Consider the following 10,107-nt stretch of genomic DNA (forward strand, 5'->3'; position numbering starts at 1 on the left):
CGTTACTCTGTCGCCCCCTGGCAGGGCAAGTGCAGTCAGGCAGCTCGTAGACGTTTGTTTCTTTTCCACTTCAACTTTTTTTTTCTAAAACTATTTACAATTAAAAAACAAAAAAAAATTGCAAATTGCATTACTATGATTATTTATTTACTTATTTACTTATTTATTTATTTATTTTTAAAAAAACTTGTAAATAAAATGAGCTTCATTATGTATTTTTTTTATCGTCACTTTCCAAAAATAATAATTTAAAGGGTTTTCGCCCCAGAAAACAAGACACTGAGCCAAACACAGACTGTATTCTATTTATTAATAGTTTTCTTTGAGTACTAGAATTTTCAACTTTTTGGACTCTGAAGACCTCTGATGGGGTAGTAGGGTGTTTTCCAACAAACTTATTTTCACAGCTTCACCCTGCCAAATTGACTCCCACTCAAAACCACACTTCCTATGCCCATATTTGTTGATTTTATCATGTCCTTTTTTGGCCAGACTCAAAGCCACCCCCTTATTCACTTCCGACCTTCTCTCCCCCGCATCATCTGAAAAAATTGTCATCAGGGAGGTCATTCCCTCGTCACTTATATGCGAAACCAAGATAAACCAACTTCCCCATATTCATATGTGCTCTAATGTTCTTTTATTTGGTGATCTCATCTGCCACTCCTTTTCATAAGATGTGGGTTCAATTCCACATGTCCTCGAGTCACTTGGCCCCCAGACCAGAATTTAATCTTGTTTGACAAGACGAACCCAAAGAACTGGCAATGTGGCTGTTCCAAATTATTTAATCACATTCAAACTCATGTTCGATGGGAGTCAGTTCACATATCAAAATAAATAAAGCTGAGATTCTCGAGTAAGCGTTATCTGGCGTGTTTTGCTTTTCGCTAAAAGCTCACCTGGTTATAAACTATGTTTAAAAAAAAAATTCTCATAGCCCAAACAAATTAAGAAGATTGTTGTCTTGTTTACTAAACAACCAGTACTTGCCAGAAATCTCTGCAGCCCTGAACATTTTTTTTTTTATACTTTTCTAAAAAATCTAATTTGGATGAATGTCTTGTTGTTTTGCCGGAGCGTATTAGAACATTTAAACTTTAGTTGGGACTTTTTAGAGTCACTTTAAATAATGGCAAGTCTGTCTGAGTTTCAATATAATTGGTTAACACTACTCAGTTATTTTTATTCTTGCGACGCATGTCACTTTGATTTTAATTTACAAGCATGCAGTAAAGTACGTGCTAAATGTGTGTTTGAGTGGTTTTGTGCTCTCTCCAGCATGTGTTGAAGATTTGCTGGAACAATTGTTCTCACTCATCTTATGATTAAACAACAGCGGAAGACACACATGACATTTTCTCACCAATTTTTCCTCTCCCCATACTTTGAATTGCAAGTTTTTGTGCTCAGGTTTCCTTTGACTGCACATTTCGACGCACACGCATGCAACAGGGTGATATTTTGGCAGCAGGATGCAGATATTCCGATAAAGGAGGCAAAGGGGAGACAGGTGCTGTGGGTTAGCCACAATACAAAAGATGCAGACAAAATGTAATTGTGCAAAATAACGTTTACTTTATTGACTTTATTTTTTAATTTCATGAAATATAGACAAATTAATTGTGCATTTAAGCAACGTTAAAATGTAATAAACATTTGGCAAAAAGTGTTTGGCACATACTGTTAATTTATGATTAAGAATAACAATTTATTTTTCTCTCTCCCTCTCGACCATGCAAAATATTCAACTATTCACTGTAAGGTTATGCAGAGGAAGCTGACATTGTTGCTTTTCCTCCCATTCCAGGTGTTCATGTGCGTGCATGTGCCACACAGACTGTTTGCAGCTGTGTAGCAAAGGCGTGCAGATGTGGTGTGGAGCCAAACACACTGCACGTGTGAGTGTCTTCAATTCAGTTTTATTTTTAGATTGCAAATGAATTTTTTTTCACGCATTCATTTTTTTTATACAATTGGGGAAGCCGACTGATCTTTCCTCAACACATACTGTGTCAAAGATGTAGTACACCATACTGACCAACAGAGGTCTTTAAATGAGTGAACGAAAGCAGAAAAAGGATTATAGAATGGGAGGGCAGAAAGGAGCGATTATCCACGTGAGAAAGGAAAGAACAGAAAAAACCCTTACCATCCTTTTTTTTTTTTTAAAAAGCCTTACTATATGGTGATTTTCCAATAAAAGTCAATGACTAAACCTACAGTCCTCACCATAACCTCCTAACCTTTAGAGGTTCAGGTCAATTAGTGCAGCCCAGAGGTCAAAGCAAAATCAGTGAAGCAACATTTTGGCATTAGCAATTTCTTAGTGACTCGATTGATGGAGCAAGAGTTTGTGCACTTTTGTGACGTCTGATTTATTTGCAATTTGGTGTACAGTGTGATGCTCTGACGTCTGTCTGCGCTGCTTCTGCACAAACAAGGATCTCTTTGTGTGCACAAGACAAATCACAGGACTCACATGCTGTTTGCAGGGGAGGGACGCTAACGTGGGGCCTTAACTTAATCATCATTTTATTCTTCTTCGTGTTCTTCACAGGAGGCGTTAGCACAAGCAACAACTGGACTTCTCCGCAAGGATTAAAACATGGACGATAGTTCACGAGACGCTCAGGATCACACAGAAGATATGTCACCACGCAAAAAAGGTATGAACTTTTTTTTTGGGGGGGGGGTATTTTTTTTTTTATTTTGCTCAGAACAGTAAAGCATAAAAAGGCCGTGCACTCTGTCATATGAATGACTAATATTAGTGATGTGCAAACAAGCCAAAAGATGAGTGGCACAGAAGTGTGTTATATGAATGACTAATATTAGTGACGCACTAATAAGCCAAAAGAAGAGCTGAGTCTGAAGCAGAAGTACAGTTCAAAGCAGAAGTACAAGAAAAAACAACAAACAAAAAAAGTGCCTTCACGAAATTGTCGGATCAACAATGTCTCACACCGATGAACAATTATAATTCAATCAGAATTAAATTAATAATAACTGAAATAATCAATGCATGGTATATATTTCAATAACACTTTTGTAAATTGCACGACCGTCCAAAAGTTGTAATGACCTCTTCGCAGCCTTTTAGCAGCCCGCCCGCTGTGTCCGTGCGTCTGTTCACATGACAGTGTAGTTAGCATTGTTGTGCCTTCAGGCTAGGCTGGCCGTGTGGTTGTTGTCAGTGCTGAGTGTGTCCTTCTGAGTGTTATACAGTCATGCACACACAAACGAAGAACAGTTTCACAACTACCGTAAATGACCCAGTGACCACAACGACAAAATCGATGCTAGCCTCCTTAGCCAGTCTTTAGAGCTTAACATTGTGTTTAGTGTTCAGATAAAAAAACTTTTTTGAAGAACTGTTCACCATCTCCTAAAAGTTGACTTGAGGTCAGTGTCACTGCATTAAAATATTCATTTTGGTGGCATCTTCTTGCCATGGACCAATATTGAAGTGAGTAGAGGAGCTTCAGGTAGTCAGGACATAGCTATGTCTAATAGGAAAGAAATGCTTTGCTGCCACTTTGTGGCTAATACAAACATTTTTGTATTTTCTGTTGTGAGCGGTGTTGGAACAATATGTTTTATTTTGTTGTTCAGATGAAGAAGATACAAATTTGCAGGACGCTAACATGGAGGTAGCTCAGGTGAGAAGATCTCTATTGTTCACATGCACAACACATCAGTTCCATACGCAAGCTCCGCTAATAGTTTAGCTCAGGATTGAATAAGAGAGTCAGAACAAGACATTCATCTCTTTCTCTGGCTCTTTGTTTCCTCCATCTTTCCATCGCTGGTACGGGTCATGTGAAAGGCATCAGGCGGAAAGCATGTGTTCGTCTTTTCCCCTTGATGCTATCAGTTTGTCAACTGTACCTGAAAGCGCAAATATTAGTCTTGGACCATACTAGATGCTTTTAAGTCCTTGTCAAGTGAAAATCATGGTCTTGTAAATTTCAAAAATCCTTTACTTACTTTGTCTTTTCCTCTACGTGCACCCACGGCCAACAACGAGGCACTATAAAACGCACCTTCTCTTTCTACGTCTTCACTTCCAACATGTTTTATGTATTAAGAAACAAATTCATTTTACAGAATCTTCAATCCCTTTTGAAATGAGGAGAAATAAACAATCATTTTAACCACACAGCTGCAGGGCCTGGTGGCAGAGCTGCGCGAAGGGCTTCGTATTTCCGTGGCGGAGCTGTGCGAGCTGCGCCACAAGGACCGGCGATTAGAGGGAAGCCTGCAGGCTCACCAGACCGACGTGGATGATAAGATTATGGGCCTCAAGAACTCACTCAACACTTTCAAGGTGCTGGACACACCATCAAGTAGACCTCGCTGACTCAATACACACAATGAGTGTATTCTGGATGGAGATAGAAAAGCATCAGTAGCTTAATGAGGAACATCTGACTCAATGGAAGCAGCGGGGTAATGTAATAGATTAGACAAGAAGGCAGCAGGGCTTAGACATGAAAAGCAAGCAAGCTCCAACTTTGGTTCTCCTTCCAATCCTGTCTCAAACTTCTACCCAGGACACATCTCAAGTCCTTGTTGTTTCTGATTGCAGGAGGAGCTGAGCACTGCGTTCTTCCACATCCAGCACGTATCCAACAGACAACAGGAGATGATCAAGCAGCTAGAACAGCTCCAGCCAGACGCCCCCATCAACGTCCCACAAAGGTAGCGAAGTGTAACGCTATAAGAAAGGCAAGACACACACATACAGACTTGTGATTGGTCCAAAATGCAGAAAGAGTTCCAAGTCGGATGTGTTGAGCGCATCCGAGGACGAGCGCATCTGTTCACCTGGCCAATCGGAGCTCAGCATCTCCAAGCGGTACTTTGGCGACTCGCCGCAGTCGCAGAGGAGCGTCACGTCTTTACAGAGTGAGTAAAAAAATGGTGCATCATGGAAAGGCTTGAATTAAATTCGATAACATGTGTTGTAGCATCTGTTTTGGAGCAGCAGAGATGTGGTTTGTCCAGAAATCCGGCGTGGGGGGATGCCAGGAATGGTAGAGAGGACACAGAAACTGAAAACAGTAAGAAAACACGGCTTGATCGATTCTGTCATGTTTTCATTGACCCACGACTCAAAATCAAATTTCATTATCAGAAAGTGCTGTAGAGTGATCAAAGATTAAAAAAAAGAAAACGTCAAGTAATAACAATAATCAAATAAAAATACGTTTTAATTATTTTTTTAATGTCTCCATTATACAAGAATACCACAAATAAATTAAATAAAGGATAAAAATAAAAGGCAATGAAAACACGAGATAATATTAATAAATACAATAAATGAAATACAATTACATCGATAAGAGCTAAATAAAATAAGCCAAATTGAACTTTTAATGTGAGAGCAAAGACCGAATCAGAAAACATTAACCAAAATAAAAGCTTTAAAAATCAGACTAATATTTCTTGCAGGTATGAGACAGAAAGCCGCCTTGGAGCTTCTGGAGTCGGAGAGGATCTACGTGTCCCACTTGTCTCTGCTGCTGAAGGCAAACATCTCTTTCAACGGCTCGGAAGCGCTCGCAGCAAAGGACAAACGGTGAGAAGATCCACACACCTACGCGCTCACCCGTGATCTACATTTACAGGAATTAGAAGGCAGGAAACGAAAAAATCTAATAACTTCCTCCAGCTTCTTAATGTCATGGCTGTTAAGCCTCCATGCACGAGTTTACACAACCAAAATCCCCTAAATTGATGATGTCACGTCTTCCCAGGCCGTTTCCCAGCTCTTTGAGGTTCCTGATCCAGCAGCACTTGGACCTGCTGCACGCCCTGCAGGACCGCGTCCTCAGGTGCCAGTGGCAAGGCATCATGGGAGATATCTTCATGAGGCTCACCAGTAAAGAGGTGCCCTCACAATCATTTATAAGCATTAGTGCCAAATGATTGTGAATGCGTGGAGGTCCAACGCTTGGCAAATATGTCAAATCAATCACAATCCATGACTTTACTGTTTTTTCCCCCCAGAGTGATTTCCTGGATTTGTACGTTTCCTATCTGAAGGAGCTGCCCGATTGTCTGGCCGTGGTCACCATGCTGGCTTCCAATGCTGTCAAATCGTCCGCCTTCCTGGAGGTAAAAGACCATTTTTGATTAAATAAAATAAAAAATAAAAAATAAAAATAAATAAATAAAAAATAAATTAAAAAATAATAATAATAAATAAATTAATAAATTAATAAATTAATAAATTAATAAATTAATAAATACATACATACATACATACATACATACATACATACATACATACATACATACAGACATACATACCAGTGACGTACGGTGAGGTTCATGACTGGGGAGGCACTGACGTCACGGTTGGGGAACGCTGCTCTCGTGTATTCATTATTTAATTGGAACTATTTTAATTGAAATCTCACATTAGCAGTCTTCACACATAACAACACTCAATAAAGCACATGAAATCTGAGAGAAAGTGAAGGGAACAATTCGGTGAATGATTCTTTTGAGTGAACTGATTCTAAAGATTCAGTTCACCTCAAACTGGAATGCACATCACCAGTACAAATAAGTACAGACGGCCAGGGGCTTCCAGGTCGAAATAGCCGACTGGTTTGTGACATGGGCTCATCCTCGGAAAGGGCTTGGTTCGAGCCCAGGTGAGAACATAAATTTGAATGTACTTTTAAGATTGGAAAGTTTTAGCTCCTGCAGAACGTGAAATTGAACAAAATCTTTTCACGCAGGTGTGTTTAATGAGGGTAACTTGGAAAACCTATTGGAATGCGGCACCGAGGACTAGAGCTTGACACCTGTGACCTTTGACCATGATATTTCCCTAATAAAATGGCCTGTTATTAGGTACACTTGAAAATGGCGGTGTACCTAATGGAGTGTCCAAGTGACGTCACACATCAAACAGCCAATCAGAAAGTGGGGGTGAGGGTGGGTGTGACTCCCTCGTTAAGTGCAGGTGCGTGAAAAGTTTTAGCTTCTTTCACGTTCTGAAGGAGCTAAAACTTTTCACGCACCTGCACTTAACGAGGGTCACTTGGAAAACATGTTGGAACGCGGCCCCGAGGACTAGAGCTTGACACCTGTGACCTTTGACCATGATATTTCCCTAATAAAGCGGCCTGTTATTAGGTACACTTGAAAATGGCGGTGTACCTAATGGAGTGTCCGTGTGATTCCCTCGTTAAGTGCACCTGCGTGAAAAGTTTTAGCTCCAGCGGAACGTGAAAATGACCAAAGACTTTCGTGCATAAAAGAAGTGGTGTTTCAGTGGGCATAAGAATGGGTGACACTTGATTGCAGTTTGACCTATTTTTTTCTGATTGGTCAACATGAACCACACCTCTTTCTTGCTCTGATTGGTTGTCTCAATGTTTTCAAGAATGACATCATGGGAGACGAGTCCAGACCCTCACTGCACACGTTGCTCCTCCAACCGGTGCAGAGAATTCCGGAATACTTGCTTTTGCTGCAGGTGACCAAAAAAAAAAAAAAAACTACAACATTTTTGTCCTTAATTCCATCCATCATCAAGTGTGTCACGTGTGTGTTTAGGCTTTGCTGAGGCAGACGGAGGCCTCGCACCCAGACTACTATTTGCTACAAGTGTGTATCCAGCAGTTCCGCAACTTCAACAGCCAGCATCAGCACCTCCTCCAGCGTAACCAGGAACTCCTGATGCACAGCCGCCTGGAGGTCAAGAGGTCAGCACGACAACAAAAACAAAACAGCATTCATCCTTAAACACAACATAGGGAAATACAGTCAACGTGCGTGCGTGTCTACTAGTAGCAGGTCGTCCATGAAGCAGCTTCTGAGGAACATGGAAGGCGGCCTTCAAGGATCTCCTTACCCTCATAGCAAGTACGGCTACAGTATTTCACTTTCAGGCCAATAGATGGCGGAAAAAAACAAATCAAGGGGAAGCAGTTCTAGAAATCGCAGACTAGTATTTTGGAAACTTCGACTGACAGTGGAGTACTGGAATAATTACATATCAAATCAATAATAGCATACAAATCAACCCCAAATGATCCTGATTTGCTTTTTTGGGGGGCTTTTCATGGACAGGGAGCACGCTAATCAGGCCAAACACAGCAAGCAACGTCTTCTGGAGCAGATCCAGTCCAGCCATCGCTTCCACGAGCGGGATCGTGTGCAGGAGCCTGAAGTTAACTGTTATGATCCCGAGTGGGGGCCTCAGCTGCAGTTCTACAGCCCTGACGTGGACTCTCGCAAACACAAAGCCACAGGTGATATTCACACAAGTTCTTGTTAGGGCCCAAAAATGAATAAATAAATACAAATTTGAACGATGAGCATCTTTTGGCTTGCAGGTTTGGGCAGCATTCCAGAAACAGAAGCATCCGAGCGCTCTGGCCAGCATCGCGTACCTGCCAGACCTTCAGAATTCCGGCAGGTCCAGCCAGGCTCGGCTTTGGCCGATGCCTTGGAGGAGTTCCTTCTCCCTCCAGACCCTCCTGGGATGGAGTGTCTCTACGAGGAGGAAAGTAACTCCCTCCACGACGCGTCCGCGTTCGACCGCAGCTCTACGCCCTCGTCCGACTCGTCCATCGACATCGCCTTCGTCAAGTGTCCCAAAAGTCCCATAACTCCATCGCGCCACGTGCCAACAAACCGAGATTTCTTCGGCAACGGGTACAACAAACCAAACCGAGTGTGCGGCTCCCCGGACGAAGCTGTGCTGATGCACCACGCTTATCAACGCCCCCTTCAGGCCAGCCAGCGTCAAAAAAGCAAGGTGAGCTCACACGGTACTCAAGTTGTGAGATTCTTTGCGGCTCTTTTGACGCTTTTGCCATTTTTGCAGTCACTGAACGGACTGCAGATGGACAGCACGGTGACGGAGAGTGGCCACGCCAAACTGGAACGGCAGGGCAGCAGAGGGTGCGGCACGCCGTCTCGTAAGATCCACAGCTCGCCGGTGAGCAAGAAGGACTGCGAGAAGCCCAGTGACGACCTTCATGGGGTGCTCAACATTAGAATGTATTTGACGGGCACTTTACTTTATGAACTAAAAGGCTCACCCTTGTCAGGTCCCCGCCATGCCGCCGTGGGCGGATGAGGAAAATCACCATCACACGCCCCTCAGCGAGCGAAGCCGCAAGCAAGACAAGGGAGGCTTTAGGAGCTCCTTCAAGAAACTCTTCAAGAAGAAGTAAGAAGAATGATACCGTCTGTTTTAGGAGGGCAGTCGATTATTGCTTTATGAAACCGTTGCTTTCTCGTAGGGGCGGTGACGACGATAAGAAGAAAGCGGCGGAGAAAGGGCAAGAAAATCAACAAGTGGATGTTCGAGGCACTGCAGTGTGAACCTGTGTTGAAGGAAAGCAGAATGTTATACACCAGTGTTTCCCAACCTTTTTTCATTCACGGCACACCTTTTCATTGGGAAAAATGTCGAGGCACACCACCAACCAAAATCTGTTAAGTGTTACACCAGCTTCCATATTAAAATCAGTTATATGACAACAAAAGACGTAAAGTTCTATTCCTGTATATGTATGGAGAGTAGAATAATTGAATAAAATAAATACAAAATATACTTTAAATTGTATTTCTTTTGCAAATGAAAGTGACAATTTTTGAAAAAAGGTTTTAGACTAAGGAATAAAATATTGAACACCAACTCATATAACAATGTAAATCACATATATATATACATATTGTCTGGTGTTTTATTCCTTGTTTTAATTTTGGGGGCATGAAAACAAAAATCTGACATTTGGTTTACTGCTTTATATGACAATATGTGTAGGTACACCTCATGGACATTTTAATAGGTACACTCCACGAGGTAAAAAAAAAAAAAAAAGAATAAATAAATAAAGGGTTAATTGCACCGTAAAAGCACATTTGGGTACGGTCTCACGACTGGATTTGAACCAAGCTCTTCCCGAACAAGAGCCCGTGTCACTCACCAGTCGACTATTTCGACCTGGCAGCTGATGGTCGTCTGCACTGTTTTGTACTAGTGATGTGCATTCCAGTTCTCAAGTGAACTGACTCTTTAGAATCGGTTCACTCACCCTAACCTCCTGATTGGCTGTTTGATGTGTGACG

At 41.9% G+C, this 10,107-nt stretch overlaps 1 protein-coding gene across 6 annotated transcripts in view; it reads left to right on the forward strand.

The window, feature by feature from the left end:
* Positions 1 to 9,604, forward strand: part of arhgef33 (Rho guanine nucleotide exchange factor 33) — a 46,536-nt gene extending 36,932 nt beyond the window's left edge. The window contains exons 4-22 of one of the 6 annotated variants that reach the window (XM_088384151.1): positions 1,401 to 1,554; positions 1,811 to 1,901; positions 2,561 to 2,669; positions 3,616 to 3,662; positions 4,166 to 4,330; positions 4,592 to 4,704; positions 4,775 to 4,911; positions 4,974 to 5,066; positions 5,458 to 5,584; positions 5,763 to 5,895; positions 6,016 to 6,123; positions 7,406 to 7,498; positions 7,579 to 7,727; positions 7,813 to 7,887; positions 8,095 to 8,276; positions 8,361 to 8,785; positions 8,855 to 9,013; positions 9,081 to 9,202; positions 9,276 to 9,602. In XM_088384151.1, the coding sequence (XP_088240277.1) occupies positions 2,609 to 2,669; positions 3,616 to 3,662; positions 4,166 to 4,330; positions 4,592 to 4,704; positions 4,775 to 4,911; positions 4,974 to 5,066; positions 5,458 to 5,584; positions 5,763 to 5,895; positions 6,016 to 6,123; positions 7,406 to 7,498; positions 7,579 to 7,727; positions 7,813 to 7,887; positions 8,095 to 8,276; positions 8,361 to 8,785; positions 8,855 to 9,013; positions 9,081 to 9,202; positions 9,276 to 9,357 (2,271 nt within the window). In that variant the 5' untranslated portion in view covers positions 1,401 to 1,554; positions 1,811 to 1,901; positions 2,561 to 2,608 and the 3' untranslated portion in view covers positions 9,358 to 9,602. Of the gene's footprint in view, positions 1 to 1,400; positions 1,555 to 1,810; positions 1,902 to 2,560; positions 2,670 to 3,615; positions 3,663 to 4,165; positions 4,331 to 4,591; positions 4,705 to 4,774; positions 4,912 to 4,973; positions 5,067 to 5,457; positions 5,585 to 5,762; positions 5,896 to 6,015; positions 6,124 to 7,405; positions 7,499 to 7,578; positions 7,728 to 7,812; positions 7,888 to 8,094; positions 8,277 to 8,360; positions 8,786 to 8,854; positions 9,014 to 9,080; positions 9,203 to 9,275 lie in introns of all 6 variants that reach the window. The other 5 variants (XM_088384150.1, XM_088384155.1, XM_088384152.1 and 2 more) reach the window with 5 other exon arrangements.
* The last annotated feature ends 503 nt before the right edge of the window (positions 9,605 to 10,107 follow it).

Source organism: Syngnathus floridae, chromosome 9 (genome assembly GCF_059516105.1).
Source record: "Syngnathus floridae isolate MCC-2025c chromosome 9, RoL_Sflo_1.0, whole genome shotgun sequence".
NCBI classification, from domain to species: Eukaryota; Metazoa; Chordata; class Actinopteri; order Syngnathiformes; family Syngnathidae; genus Syngnathus; species Syngnathus floridae.